At 37.0% G+C, this 15,687-nt stretch overlaps 4 protein-coding genes and 1 pseudogene across 4 annotated transcripts; 3 read left to right on the forward strand and 2 right to left on the reverse strand.

The window, feature by feature from the left end:
- Positions 1–1,686: 1,686 nt before the first annotated feature.
- LOC135142095 (farnesol dehydrogenase-like) lies at positions 1,687–2,827 on the reverse strand. The gene is made up of 4 exons (XM_064073757.1): positions 2,602–2,827; positions 2,083–2,547; positions 1,872–2,027; positions 1,687–1,819 (listed from the first exon to the last, which is right to left on the reverse strand). The coding sequence occupies exons 1-4, from the start codon at positions 2,707–2,709 to the stop codon at positions 1,778–1,780; spliced, it is 771 nt and encodes a 256-aa protein (XP_063929827.1). The 5' UTR covers positions 2,710–2,827; the 3' UTR covers positions 1,687–1,777.
- A 4,472-nt stretch (positions 2,828–7,299) lies between these two features.
- On the reverse strand, positions 7,300–8,273 carry LOC135142096 (farnesol dehydrogenase-like). Its single transcript, XM_064073758.1, has 4 exons — positions 8,148–8,273; positions 7,628–8,092; positions 7,419–7,574; positions 7,300–7,366 (listed from the first exon to the last, which is right to left on the reverse strand). The coding sequence occupies exons 1-4, from the start codon at positions 8,253–8,255 to the stop codon at positions 7,325–7,327; spliced, it is 771 nt and encodes a 256-aa protein (XP_063929828.1). The 5' UTR covers positions 8,256–8,273; the 3' UTR covers positions 7,300–7,324.
- A 531-nt stretch (positions 8,274–8,804) lies between these two features.
- Positions 8,805–9,947, forward strand: LOC135142277 (farnesol dehydrogenase-like). Its single transcript, XM_064073962.1, has 5 exons — positions 8,805–8,855; positions 8,980–9,123; positions 9,169–9,630; positions 9,678–9,830; positions 9,880–9,947. Exons 2-5 carry the CDS (start codon positions 9,016–9,018, stop codon positions 9,919–9,921), a joined length of 765 nt encoding a protein of 254 aa, XP_063930032.1. The 5' UTR covers positions 8,805–8,855; positions 8,980–9,015; the 3' UTR covers positions 9,922–9,947.
- Positions 9,948–11,490: 1,543 nt separating this feature from the next.
- LOC135142215 (farnesol dehydrogenase-like) lies at positions 11,491–12,542 on the forward strand. Its single transcript, XM_064073885.1, has 4 exons — positions 11,491–11,667; positions 11,717–12,178; positions 12,236–12,391; positions 12,440–12,542. Exons 1-4 carry the CDS (start codon positions 11,560–11,562, stop codon positions 12,467–12,469), a joined length of 756 nt encoding a protein of 251 aa, XP_063929955.1. The 5' UTR covers positions 11,491–11,559; the 3' UTR covers positions 12,470–12,542.
- Positions 12,543–12,809: 267 nt separating this feature from the next.
- On the forward strand, positions 12,810–14,310 carry LOC135142027 (farnesol dehydrogenase-like; annotated as a pseudogene).
- Positions 14,311–15,687: the final 1,377 nt, after the last annotated feature.

Here is a 15,687-nt window from a genome sequence, read left to right on the forward strand (position 1 = left end):
TATCGCCTACATTTTAGCGAAGGCGTTTACTACCCGATTCCGAAATCTAGACAAAAATGCATGTTTCAAATATTTTCAATAATTTAAAATTGAATTTAGCCACATTTGGCGCCTGTTTCAAGTTGGCGCCTATGGCAAGTGCCTCCTCTGCCTCCCCTGTTAATCCGGCCCTGCATTAATTCTAGTTATTGATTAAATCAAATATGTCTTCACAGATTACATTGTCGTGGACAGAAAGTAAACCCCATATTACATATATACTGCGACGAAATTCCGGTGGGACGGGACTGTCCGGAATCAAGCCGATAACGTGTGGTGGCGGCGTACTTGGGTGCCAAGCCTTGGGCCGACTAGTGCCGCTAATATCGAAAACACGTCTGGCCGACCTAGGCTTATGCAGCGATCTTTACGCCCCGGGGGGTGGTACCTTCAGTCGCCAACTTCCTCTCCAGGGGAGAAAGCCCCGGGGTTGCTCTCAATCCGGAGACACGGATCTCAGGTGGTGAGCGCCCCCGAAAACACGAGAATAAAATAAAACGGCAAAGAACATTTACACTAACAGCACAAAACAACAAGAGGCCCTTTTGAAAACTGTCTGCTATGCCCTGCATTCAAATCCCTTACCACTACCACATCGAGCGTGACATTTCTCCACAAATGCATGGTTGTCTACGATGCTGAACGATTTATCTTTTATGTTTCAAAAGCGGTTCCGCGGCGTTGTTTTTTCAGCGCGAAATTTAATTTTTCAAATCGGGACCCCATAACATCCGCAATCAAAAGTGATCACAAATTTTTACCATGTGACAACAAAGCTGTAATTGTGAAATAAATTCTTAACGTCACCTATGGCGAAATCGGTTAACGGCGATGAAATTACAAGTGCAGACCTATTAACAACACCCATAAGTCTTGGACTGTTATAATAAAATTTTAATATCCTCCAAAATGATTCCGATAAGACACATAAAGGAGCCCCTGACCTCTGAGCTTATTAGGATAGGTCGTGTTAATTTGTTAAGATAACCAAGGCTGATAACATAAGTCTGATGAGACAATAATGTGTAAAACACGTTTCGAATATGGAACATAAACAAATACCAGACTGGAACAGTCGACTACGCCCAAAATAATTTGTTACAACCGAATACTCAGCAAAGTTGGAAGGTACTTAGAGTGAATCTTTGTGGCACGCCAGAAGCTGCAGTATATGGTAACGATTTCTTTGATCATGTATCATATGACTTTCATTATCATTGTTTCACCATAATCTGTACATATGAACTGACTGTCATAAATTCATAAATCCATGACCAACGACTCTGTGGTTAGAGAAAGCTATAATAATTTCAACTTGACCTGCAGATTTCCATAACTGTGTTTTTATATCCACATTTATCAAAAACTACAAAAATATGTTCATATGCGCCGAACTGAATATGCATTGTACTGATAAGCTAATTGCGATAAAACACAAAAAGTGGTTGCACTCCAATTACCCGAGTATTTTAAAACATGCATGACCTAGTTTAATAATGATAACCAACGTCCAAGGAGACAATAAACTGCATAAAATATCCCTGGCGTATGCCAACGAACATGTAACTGCGACAGATAGCTTACAAAGTTTAACCCAAATGCAAAATTACGTTCCTACTACTTCCATATATACTCGTAAAAGTGTCATTTCTATTTCACATTATTTTTATTGTCGATCACATTTTCACATAGATTTTACAAGAATTGATTGTAAGTACAGCAAACAAAAACTAAAATTTTAATCTCGTTCTCCCAGTGGTTTGATCGTAAGTTCGTGAACCTAGAATTATAAATGTAGTAAAAAATTCAAATACCTCTTGCAACTGATTTACCTGAACGTGCTCTGGCGTCGATAGCGCATAAACGATTCCATCGGCAATATCTTCAGCCTTCACAAAGGGTACAGTTTTAAGCAATGCAGCGCGCTCTGGTGTGATATTCTTATTAAAAACTGTCATCTCAGTTTCAACAAAACCAGGGCTAACACTCTACAAAGCACGTAAAACTAGCAAAAAATTCAGCAACACCATGAGTAAAACTTACAGTCACCTTGATTTTGAGCCCAAGATGATTAAATTCTTGTCGTAATGTTTCCGTAAGAGCTGTTACGGCAAATTTCGACCCAGGATAAACACTTAGGCCAGGAAAACTGACCACTTTGTGACCCGCCAGACTATTAATGTGAACAATATGTCCGTTGATTTTGTTCTCTTTCATGATTTTCACGGCTTCTCTTGTGGCAATGCACAGTGCCAAAACGTTCACATCGAAAATTGTCTTCCAATCTTCTGTTTTTCCGTCACTCAGGTATCTGCCCGCAGAGCCAACCCCAGCATTGTTGATAAGAATATGAACCGGTCCTAGATTTTTGGTAGTCCAGTCGAAAGCTTTTAGAATATCTTCCTCATTTCTAAGGTCACATTTGAAAGCATGGAGTTTTCCTTTCTTGCCGGAGAGCTTTTTTGCGTGTTCTTCTACAAGCTCTGAACGACGAGCTAAACCTACAACCTAGCAAAAAAATATAACAGAACAACATAATAAGGAAAATGTAAGAAAAACTACAATTAAACCGCTTTCCACAAGGGCTTCTGCTGTGGCAGCACCAATTCCAGAACTAGCGCCGGTGATGATGGCAACTTTGCCAGACCATCTGTCCATAGATATAACCATTTTCTGTGATCTGTACTTCTGTGTAATAGCGGAGTAGATGCTGCTTTTATATGAGTTGAGAACGATTGAATGTTTGTTATCATGTTAAATGTTATCAAAGTTTGTTGATCATTGGGAGATATGGTAAAATTATTGCACAATTTGCAGTAAGGTGTTAAATAATAATTAAAAATAGGTGCAAAATACATCGCATAGTAACAAATAACAAAACTCAAGGATTTCATGCATTAAAAAATAGATAAAATGTTAATACCTCAAACTTTTTAACAATGAGTCGTAAAGCCCCAGCACCATAAGCAAATTATCACCAAGATATCTTTTTTGTATCTTATGATGTCAATGTTAATTTGGTATTTAGTATTTTTGTGTTTTCCTTTACTACATGATGTCTTTTATTGTTATATGTACCTTTAAACATCGATCTATATTACAGGTTCTACTGATTGTCTCTTCAAGGACTCTTGGTTAGAAATTACAACTCGTCAAGATATTATGTCGACAAAATCCATTCTTTTGTTCACCACATCTATTATCTCTTGAAAAAATATATAGAGTGGATCTTTTTTAAAAGTGTCCATAGGGAATTCCATGAAAAATTTTAGAGCTCTTATTAAGTTTTGTTGACCGGAGATGATTTTTGCGGTGAAAATGGCCTTAGGGTTCTACTTTAATTTCCACTACCACTCTTTGAAGTACATTGTTAACTTGTATTTTAAAAAATACAAATTATTTTCATAAAAAAATTTTGGAGTACTTCATAGAGGGTTTTGACTCATCATATATCATTCTATGCGTCATATTGTCTTGTCATTTTTGACAGGATAATTTTAATTTAATCATTAAAATACCTTCATTTCAGTTTTTAGAAAAGAAAGGATGAATTACATCCAGTAACAATTTCAACTCTGAATCTTTACTCAAACGTAAGTTAACATGGGGAAAAAATTTATAATGGGAATTCCTATGGCTACTTTTAGAAAAGATTCACTGTATATATATTTGGTTTGGCTTCTTCGGCACTAGGAAACTGGGGCTGGTAAGCCTTACCTCCGTAAGGAGGACGTGAGAAGGGCAGTATGATCCTATGGTACAGTTACCAGAACGACATAATTTATGAAGCAAAGAAGCGAACACACAGTCTCTTTTGCTTAATGTCAACTTACATCTTCGCGTAGTATAGGCTGTTTAAAACTAACGGGAGGTCAGACGAAGACCCAGCATAGCCTTCACTCTCGCTTAACCGAGTTGAAAATATGGTACCGGGTACCTTGCCAATCGGTCCAGGCTGGTGACAGGCTCTGGGGCACCTAAGGAACTGAGGAAGCCAACGGCATGCGCGGGCGGGGATGTTCGCATCCAGACCCGCCAGGAGTGTGACTAACGGCGAAAAGGAAACACCCTGGGCTAACTTCACCGTCAGCCCCGCCTTCGTACCCACGAGCCCAGGAAGAGCCTCTTGACCAGGCACGGGCCGAGTGTGGAGCAGCTCGAGCTCCCACGACTAATTACCGGGCCCACAACGAATCTTAGTCCGGCCTTTCGAACTGCATGGGCTCTAGGCTCGGAAGGTTGTCAGTAGCCTTACCCATATGGAAGGCGAAAGAGCGTTAGTAGTTTTCAGGGAAAGCTGGGGGTAACGGTTCAAACTGGAGGTGAAAGCTTATACAGGCTGCCACATCCAAGTCTGGACATAGGCAATTAACATAGCAAATGGGATTTTATTTTATAATATCTCCCTAGATCACTTTAAAGCTATTATTGAGTGATGACTTTGTGGAGGTCGAAGAGGGCTATCGGAAAATATTTTTTTCAAATCGTTGCATCGCGTTCATTCACCGCAAAAAGGTTTTAAAAATCGTATTTTGAAATTTGCGCCCAATCCGATTTCTCGCGAAATGTTCCGTCGCACTTTCGAAGTTCGGCGATCGCGTGTCAAACTGAAATTAGAAATGATTCCCAGAAATAAACGAACAACTCAAACTGAATTATTCTATCCAATGTGATGATTTTGTTAGGACAAATTAAACGGAATAAATGCACAAATTGATCCATTCATTCGTCATAGTGCGCGACCCCGTCAAACGGAAGTTATTTTTCTATAGTCAAACGAGCCATCTCGAACTACACCCAGGTCGTATCCAAAAAGACTTTCAGCAGCTGGTCTTCCTCAAAACCCCATCGGCAGTATTGTGACATGTCCTGGGAGCCCGCGCTGCCTCAGTAATCACTGAACGACTCAAATTGAATCATTTTATCCAATATTAGGGGGGGACAATTTCGTCATACATGATTTTCACGTAACTTTAACCGTTTAAGCAGCGTAAGCAACGGAAGCTGTCAAAGGAGGAATAATTTTCCCGTTTTTCCGAATTTTTCATTGCTACTTCGCTCCTCATTATTGTAGCGTGATGTTATATAGCCTATATGTAGATATGATACATGGACTATCCAACACAAAAAGATTTTTTGAATTTGAACCAGTAGTTTCTGAGATATGCGTGTTCAAATAAACAAAAGCTTCAGCTTTATTATATAAGTATAGATAACGATTATTGTAGTTCAATTAAAACGGAATAAATGCACAAACTGCACAAAATATTTTATTAGGTTATGATGCGTGTGCTGGTTCAGTCTTTATTACTAAAATCTCATTAAAATGCCATGTTCTACTGCGATTAGATGAAAAAAGAGGGTTCGCTATTCTTATTGTGTGATGATAAGATTTACCATCAAAGCAGCTGGCGCTTTTAACGAGAACATTTTAATATACCATATAGATAGCAACAAATAACAAAACTTAACAATTGTTGATGAATGAAGTAATGAAATATTGTACGAATCTGTAAAAGTATTGATTTGTCCTACAATTTCTGAGAATAATTTCTAATTTCACTTTGACATTTGGATTTTGCATGCTTAATCCAAAGACGGGATCGCCAAACTTCGACAGTGCGACGGAACATTTCGCGACAAATCGGATCAGGCACGAACTTCAAAATACGATTTTTAAAACCTTTTTACAGTGAATGAGCGCGATACAACGATTTGAAAAAAATACTGGCCCATAGCCCTCTTCGACCTCCACAAAGGTATCACTCAATAATAGCTTTAAAATGATCTGGGGAGATATTATAAAATAAAAATCAATTTGCCATGTTAATTCCCTAGGTCCAGACTTAGATGCGGCACCTTGGATATTCGGTCAACTAAGTCAGCTATCTCGGCAGGTTACGGACGCGAAGCTTACTGAGTTTCGAAAGCAGCACTAGCCAGGTTCAATAGTACCCGTCGAGCTCAGGGGGCCTTTGCAGAACATTGCATATTCCCCTCAGGGAAACTGCTCCAACCGGAATCTGGTACTTGAAAACGTGAAAAAGTCCGACCCGTAACGGAACGCTTGCGTTCCAGGCGATACTTTCGAGTAAAGGACTCTGCGGGTACTAAGTTGTCTAGGGTGAATCAGTTCAGCAGTTGGGGAGTGTGGCGGCTACCTCCGAGTTGACTTGATTTTTTCACTTAGGTACTTCAAAAGTTTCATACTCAATCCAGTCAGGCAACCCCAGCTCCGAAGCTATGAACTGGGTAGCTAGCAACGGACGTCCGACCGGCCTGGATGGTGGCCTCGACGATCCATAACAAGCAAGATAACGGGGCAATAGAGAGGCCTTACCAGTACCTATCTGTTCGCGGTGCCAGCTTGAACCAACAAAGCCTGGTACCTCGGGGTGGGCGGCAAGCTCCATCGGAGTATGCCGAACCCCGATATCGACCCGCATTTGGTATAGGACTCGAGGGGGTAGTGAAAAGTTTCTTGATGGAGGGTTCGCCCTTCGGGGCACGCCTTAAGGCCAAACAGAGGCAAAGGCTGCGGTGGCGCAGGCCTCCCAAGGACCTTCATGTATATATATTTGTTGTGAAATACGAGTTTTAAATGTTTGGCGTGTTAGCACGCCGCGAATTTTTAAATTTACAGGGCGCTGCGAATATCGACAAGGCAGGCATCGGCATGATAAGAAGTAAGAGTTTTTTTTTGTGCTGCAACCCTTAGGCTTAGTGACCAATATACTATAATGTTCAATTCTAAGAGCAGTTGTAATTGTTGGGACGAATGAGCAAACTTCACATGGTTTAACAGACGCCACAATGAAATTTTGAACGTTCCCTTCCAGCGTATTCTATCTACCACTGATACAGTATCATTTAGGATCTGCTTACACAGTTGTTACCTTCTTTAGTTACACAAGGATATAACCTTAACTGATAATTATAACTAAATTTAAAGGGATTAAAAATTGTAGGAAAATATTGTTTTAAAGCGTCTATAATGCTTAATATATATTATACGAACTTTTTACACTGAAACAAACACCAACATTTTGAATTTGTTCACCCTCTGAATTAATGATGAGTTTGTGAATTTACAATGGCGAATTTAACACAAAATTCAAAAACTTCTGTCAAGTTTAGCTATGATATTCTTATCAAAAATTGTCATTCCACAAAAAAATATATAAATTTTGCAGCCTTGGATGGATAGTGTCTTTTTTGTTTCACTTTATTGCAACCTACATACATTTAACAAGAATTTGTTATACAGCAAACACAAACTAAAATTTTAATATAATTCGCCGACTGGTTTGATGGTGAGTTCATGAACCTACAACGACAAATGTAGTAAAAAATTCAAAAATTGCTCACAACTAACATGCCTGAACGTGCTCTGGTGTTGATAACACATAAACAACGCCATCAGCAATGTCTTCACTCTTCAAAAAAGGTATAGCTCTAAATAACTCTTCCCGTTCTGGTGTCATATTCTTATTAAGGACTGTCATCTCAGTTTCGACAAAACCAGGACTAATACTCTACAAAATAAGTGAAACTGGCAAAACATTCAGCAAGTGTGAATAAACCTTACAGTAACCTTGATTTTGAGCCCAAGATGGTTCAGTTCTTGTCGTAGTGTTTCCGTCAAAGCTGTTACAGCAAATTTCGATGCAGGGTACACACTCATGGCGTTGACATTTATCACTTTGTGACCTGCAATGCTGTTAATATGTACAATGTGTCCATTGATTTTGTTTTCTTTCATGATTTTCACTGCTTCTCTTGTGGCAATGCAGAGTCCCAAAACATTCACGTCGAAAATTGTCTTCCAATCTTCTGTTGTTCCTTCAGTTAGGTATTTGTCCCCTGATCCATTCCCGGCATTGTTGATGAGAATGTGAACCGGTCCCAAATTTTGGGTTATCCAGTCGAAGGCTCTTAAAATATCTTCTTCTTTACAAACATCACATTTGAAAGCGTGGAGTTTTCCTTTTTTGTTGGAGAGCTTCTTCGCTTGTTCGTCTACGAGCTGTGAACGACGAGCTAAACCTACGACCTAGCAAAAACTCATGATAAGTTATTATTATAAGAAAAAATTAAGCAAAATTTACAGTTAAACCGCTTTCCACAAGAGCTTCTGCTGTGGCAGCACCAATTCCAGAACTAGCGCCGGTGATGATGGCAACTTTGCCTGACCATCTATCCATAGAGATAACCATTTTCTGCGGTTTGTGGTTCGGTGTTGTTTTTTATTTTAGTTGATAATGATGAATAAATACTTTGTTGTTATCTTTAATGTTATCAAAAATGGTTGGTAATTTAGAGATATGGTAGCTGTAACTTAAATATGTAGTTTAAGGATATCTAACAGATTTATTAGATGTACTGGTTTCTAAATTACTGTCGTTATCGTAAATATATAACTCCATTAAAACTATACAAGTCGTTAGAGGCCACTTCATTTGAATTGAATAATAATAAAAATTTGAATCCGGACAACCTTTCGATATTATTCAAACATTTCTTGTCATAATCTGAGAATATAAAATGTTTCAAAAAAAGAATCCCGTTAGGGTACTGGCTACTGTAAATTGTTGTAATACGAGTTGCAAGAATTTTCGCGTTTTGATATAAGCATTTTAAATGCTATTTTTAAAAACTGCTGTCTCATTAAACCCCAAGACATAATTTTAGCAGTTTATCAACTTATCTGATAATAGAGATTTTCTATTACAAAATACATTTAATCATAATTACAAGCACAAAAATGCTGTCTGTGATAACACGATTACACTGTGCTAAAAATTTTATCTAAATAGGTATGTATTTAAACTATAAATAAAATTGTCCCATCATCATTAATACACCTGACTAAGTATTTCTATTTTGAATTTAATTATAAGTAATCTATAAATATTGTCATGCCATCTCTGCAAAACACAGTTTTCTGCACTACACGTTTTGAGCGACACAATCATCATGGTACTCTCAATGGACAGATGGGCAGGCAAAATAGCCATAGTAACTGGTGCCAGTGCTGGAATAGGTGCTTCCATAGCAGAAGCTCTTGTCGAACATGGACTAATAGTAAGTACACCTCTCCTAGAAAATCTTCACAATCCCCATTTTCAGGTTGTGGGTACTGCCCGTCGGTCCGAACAAATCGAAGAACACGCGAAACAACTTTCAGGAAAAAAGGGCAAACTCTGTGCCTTCAAAGCCGACTTTACCAAAGAAGAAGACATTCTGAAAGTTTTTGAATGGACCAGCAAAAATCTAGGACCCATTCACGTCCTCATCAACAATGCTGGAAGATCCCTCAACAGTACTCTCGTAGACGGTAAAACCGAAGAGTGGAAATCAGTTCTTGACCTCAATATTTTGGGTTTGTGCATTGCTACAAGAGAAGCCGTAAGAATTATGCGAGAAAATAACATCAATGGGCACATTTTCCACATCAATAGCGTCATGGGCCACAAAGTATTCAATTCGCCAAATACTAACGTGTATCCAGCTTCCAAACACGCTGTTACGGCCCTCACTGAAACCTTGAGGTTTGAGTTCACGAATCTGGGGCTCAAAATTAAAATTACTGTGAGTTTTTTCATTGTTCTTTTTGTTTATTTATTTATTTGCTGTAGAGTCTTAGTCCTGGTTTGGTTGAGAGTGAACTGACAACTTTGGATAAGACTAGACCAGAAAGGGCACGTTTGTTACAAACCATGCCTATTTTGAAGGGTGAGGATATCGCTGATGGGGTTATTTATGCCTTATCTACTCCAGAGCATGTTCAGGTAAAATAAAGAAAGTTTGTAAGTTTATAGTTTTTGTCATTTTTTTTAGATTCATGAACTTACTATTAAACCTGTGGGTGAACGAGCTTGAATTATTTTCTTGTTTTATTGTATTTCATAATTTATGTAAATACAACTTTATCAGTGTATCATTTTTTATTGTATCTCCTTAAAACTGAAAATTTCATCACTAGAGAGCGGATTTTATGAAATTTGCATATCCGTTATTTTTTGCATATAAGTCTTGATGTTTAATATGTGAACGAATCATGCTAATTAAAAATGAATACAGCTATAAAAAAATTGCATATTTGCATATATTTGCCTTCTGCTGCATATTTCACGGAACGGGTGCATATTTTGCATTTTTATCAATTTTTGTGGTAATTAAAAAAAAATATTGTCATTCTATCGGCATTTATCTAGAAAGACGAAATTTTATGAATCATATTACAAATATTGTCCTGAGCTTCAAATAACTAGAAAAGGTTTGGGTTTTATGGTAGTTTGGAGACACCACTGGGTGTTAAACCATCCTTCCAGGTAAATTCGCGCCCTAATTACTTTTGGAAATACCCTTCATTCCCAATATTTTTGTTCGTTAGTTAAGTGTATTAATGGTACGTTTATTAGTGGTGATCGAAGGGACGTTATACAGTTATTATTTTTCATCGTGAGTTTATATTGAAACCATTTAAAGGGATACAAGTGTATCAATTTGTCGAAGATAACTCTAATTAATTTATGGATTAAACCTTTTCCTGAACTTATTCTTCAAGAACGAACTGTACTTTGTCGCGCCTGCCCTAAACCGGTAAGTATTTTTACAGCTGTGGACGTAGTACGCAGTTTTTCTATTTACAAATACATTTACTTTAGAATCACCGGAAAAACTTTTTGTTACAATATTCCGAAAAATATCTAAAAAATAATTTGTTACCAAAATAGTAATTAAATAGTGGATTACTACTATTTTTTAATTTGATCTGTTTATATTTATTTTTTAGTACAAGAATATTATCTTTAAAAACGTGATTTATGTGTTAGTGAGATGTAATTAAACACTTTGCAATGTGATTTATGTATTTTTTGTAATAAAATGTAAGCTCGGGAAACCTGTTTTTGAATTTTATAAATAAATTTTGTTCGCTTATTAAGCTTTTTTTTTAATTTTTGGGGCATATGCAACTGCATATCTCTGCATATATTAAGAAAGTTACTGCATATTTGCATAAATTTGGTGCATATCATATGATCATATTTCTCAAAATTTTGCTGCATATTTTCCGCTCTCTATTCATCACCGACGACCCTAGAGAAAAGGGCTATGTCATTTATAAGGATCTTTATCGCACAAAATAACATATATAACCCATGTATCTTATCTATGAGATATATTTTATGCACAGAATTAGCGTGTAATCACTAGTTCAAGGACGTATGTAGTTTATAAACAATGAATGTCATTTAAAAATTTTTTTTGTAAGTATTAACGATGTCAGTACCACATTTTTTTTTTTTAAATTGAAGAAAATTTTTGACGTTACGTACAAAATGTATAAGTTACTCAAAAATCTCAAATTAACTACAACATTAGTTGTAATAACTGTACCATTACTAGCAATAACAATTTAATCTTTTAATCAAACAAAACTGAAACCCGTAGAATTATCTATGTCATTCCGAGCCTTGACACGATTGTGTAACCTATACTAACAACGTTAACACGATGGTTTTATCCATGGAGCGATGGGTTGGCAAAGTAGCCATAGTGACAGGCGCCAGTTCTGGAATAGGAGCGGGCATTGCAGACGCCCTTGTAGAACAGGGTTTAATCGTAAGTATTTCATTCACTGAAACCACCCCCAATTAACACATTTTTCTAGGTAGTAGGGGTAGCACGACGCGTCGAACTCATACAAGAGCGTGCTAAACAACTCTCAGGAAAGAAAGGCAAACTCCATGCCGTTAAAGCCGACCTATCCAAAGAAGAAGAAATTTTGAAAGTTTTCGAATGGACTACCCAAAATCTGGGGCCTGTGCACATCCTCATCAACAACGCTGGGATCGTAATATATGGAACCTTAACAGAAGGTAAAACCGAAGACTGGAAAAAAACTTTTGATTTGGCTGTCATTGGACTATGCATCGCAACGAGGGAAGCAGTGAAAATTATGAAGGCTAATCAGATCAATGGTCATATTGTACACATTAATGCTCTTTTGGGACACAAAGTGTTGCCTATTCCCGATATGAATGTGTATGCGGCTTCGAAATTTGCGACTACTGCTTTGACTGAAACTTTGAGGCAAGAGTTGAATCATTTGGGGTTGAAGATTAAAATTACTGTGAGTGTTGAGAGTAGTTTATTATTTGTGTATACTGATATAATTTTTGAGGTTTAGAGTGTCAGTCCTGGTTTAGTGGAAAGTGGGTTAACTACTTTAAATGATAACCTAACTCTACAAAGAAGAGAGTTTTATAAAACTCTGCCCTATTTGAAAGCGGAAGATGTGGCTAATGCTGTGACTTACGCTTTATCTACCCCAGAACATGTCCAAGTAAGTCAAAAATATAAATTACTTCTTTTTAAGGAATTTATTTTTTAGGTTCATGAACTTACTATTGCCGCAGATTAATGGAATTTGAAATATTACGTTTTTGTTACTGTTTCTGTATACTTCATTCTAATAATAAATCACATTTATTATTTTTCTTCTATCCCTATGTTTTCCACATTTTTGGTACATAATACCGCTTCATAATAACGTATTTTACAGTTTAAAATTAACTTAGCGATAAATACTTGAAAATACAAATGTAATTGTTCATTGATAATAATAATAATAATTTCAAAATGCATTTTTTTGCGTAGTGACAATATGCTCAGGATATCATATTTCAACAGATAAGCTGTGCAATACTTAAACCATGTTTTAATTACTGGCAAAATATTGCTAGTCATAAAGTGATAACCTTGAGACTGCAATCAACACCTACTCTTTAGTCACACAGTAATCACTTTTATTTGTTTATCAATAACGAGTGGGTTCAGTTGTTCCCAGACTTTCGTAACGCGCACATCGATCCACGATGGTTCTTTCCATGGATAGATGGAAGGGCAAAGTAGCCATAGTGTCTGGTGCTAGTGCGGGCATCGGTGAAGCCATTGCAGACGCTCTTGTCGAAGAAGGCGTCATCGTAAACTTATCCACCCTTATCCACTTAACCTCACACAGTATTTCAGGTAGTAGGAACAGCACGCAACATCGAAACCCTCCAAGCAAAATCCAAAACACTATAAGGAAAAAGAGGAAAACTTCACCCAATCAAAGCCGAATTTTCTCAAGAAGAAGACATTCTGAAGGTCTTCGAATGGACGAGCAAAAATCTAGGACCCGTCCACATTCTCATCAACAACGCTGGACTAGCCACCCAATCGACTTTAACAGACGGTAAAACCGAAGACTGGAAATCAGTTTTTGACTTAAACGTTATCGGTCTGAGCATCGCTACAAGAGAAGCCGTGAAGATCATGAAAGAAAATAAGATACATGGACATATTATTCACATTAATAGCACTTTGGGGCACCAAGTCATAAATGTGCCGAGAATGAACGTTTATCCGGCGTCTAAATTTGCAGTTACTGCGTTGACGGAGACGTTGAGACAGGAGTTGAACCATCTGGGGCTTAAAATTAAAATTTCGGTAAGTGGTTTTGTGGAATGTGCTTTATTTGTTTGATTTGTGTAGAGTGTTAGTCCAGGTTTAGTTGCTACTAGAAGAACTACTTTTGCCAAGGATCTAACTCATGAAAGGAAAGCTTTCTATGAGAACAGGCCTGCCTTAAACAGTGAAGATATAGCCGATGGTGTGATTTACGCTTTATCTACACCTGAGCATGTTCAAGTAAGTTGTGCATTATAAGTCTTGTTGGTTATCTTAAGTCAAATGTTGTAGGTTCATGAATTAACGTTAATACCGTGGGGACCATAAAAGTGGATATTATTTCGCAATAACCTGAGTGAATTTGTATATATTATCATTAATTAAGTCACTGCAGTCATCCTAGAATAAATATTTAGTATTAGCTTTAAATACTTAGTATCATAACATAAATAATGATAACGTTGATTATGATGATGACGATAAAAATGTTTAAAGAATTTAAATGTCCTGGGTGTGGATATATAATATTCTAGCAGTTTTTACTGTACAATTGTACAAAATTTTGTCTCATGAATAGTTCTGATGTGATTAATAATAATTTATTACTTTTCGAATTTTACTAAATTTCTTGTTCCATAAATCGTTCTCTAACATATCCCTCTTTTTGTAATTACCGTAGCAGTCTTCCAGTCTTCTGGTTGTTTTCGGTTCCTTCATTAATAAGAGCCCTTTTTGTATTCAGGGACATGGGGCATCGCTACATGTAACTATTTCAGAACCTGTGTGAATACATAATTATTTTTACCACAATAGTTGTGTCGTCTGCATACAAAATGATTCTTCAGCTTAATTTAGCTAGTAAATCGTTAATGTGTATAAAAGAAAATAAAGATTCTTCAGGAAATTAGTGAGCTACTTATAACTCAGATTGCATTACCTAATTTATTCATAAATAATATATTATTCAGTCAAGGGATGCCAGTATATTCCTTTATTCTTGAGTTCTTAAAAAGAGTCAAAGCGAAAGAAGAAGTAAAAACCGATCAAGAATTGTCAGAGCTTTAGGTGTTGTTTCAATAATCTTGTTGGGATAGTACCTAATGGCACTTTTCAGCAAAAATGGTTGTCAGTGAAAATATTGTTTCAAATCCGTTTTGTCGAAATTTACAGAATTGGTTCATAAATGCGCCTTGATTTTTTACTTCAAGCACCCAGAACTTAAGCATAGACTGACAATAGATTTTTAATTTATTTCGTAGTTTCTGCACATGTGTGGACCGCGCTACCGTGGAATTTGCCTCGGGGATGGGTCTATTTTTTATTAGACACATAATCTTCTAAACTACCGGACCGATTGTTGTCAAATTTTATCTGTATATTAGGAGTATCGTGTTGATGATAAAATGATATCCAGTTTGAATGTGAATGTGCCAGTTCATTTGATTAAGTCTGGAACGGCTCACTCCATTTTCCCTGAAAATTTGGGAATACAATACTGTTATCATTACTATTACATTGCGTCTATCCAAATTGATATACATATCTCTGCAAAAAATGTTGATGACGTCATCACAAAATTTTGTAAAGGAAAAACTTATTCGAACCATACGTATAGCACGCTGATTTACATTTAATTTAACATTATATGCATATCTTCATTTTAACTTATAGGAGTTCCCATTAAAATAATAAAATTAGCAAAATCAAAGTGTATAATTTTTCGAAAAAGCTAGATACGTTTTACCTACTCTACTTCAAGGGCAAAGGAAGTTCTGTCAAAATAACCTTCTACGATTTTTTTACTTCCCAAGCGTAAGCTAATGTTCGCGGACCTGTCACCAGTTCCGTGAATGTCGATTGCGGGAAACAGGGTTCCAGGTTTTGCAGGTTTGGGAATTGAAGGATCTGGGCAGTTTGAGCCAACAGAAGAGTTGGATTGACTTGATCGAGAAAGATTGTGTCCACAAGAAATAATAACGGAAGACTGGGATGCGAAAAAGGGAAAAGACAATACAGGAAATGAACAAGCTATGGCCGTCCATGGCATAGAAACTGTCAATGATAACGAAGACAGACTATGATCATGTACTGAAAATGGGAAACTTCGTTGAAGGACTCAGAGCAATGAGAGGTACATACATATCTTCTGTCCAGGAACTTGCCAAAGCCAAACTAAAGATAAGTTTA

The sequence above is a fragment of the Zophobas morio genome, unplaced genomic scaffold (assembly GCF_036711695.1).
Source record: "Zophobas morio isolate AGI-343-1 ecotype UQ-CSIRO unplaced genomic scaffold, CSIRO_AGI_Zmor_V1 ptg000046l, whole genome shotgun sequence".
NCBI classification, from domain to species: Eukaryota; Metazoa; Arthropoda; class Insecta; order Coleoptera; family Tenebrionidae; genus Zophobas; species Zophobas morio.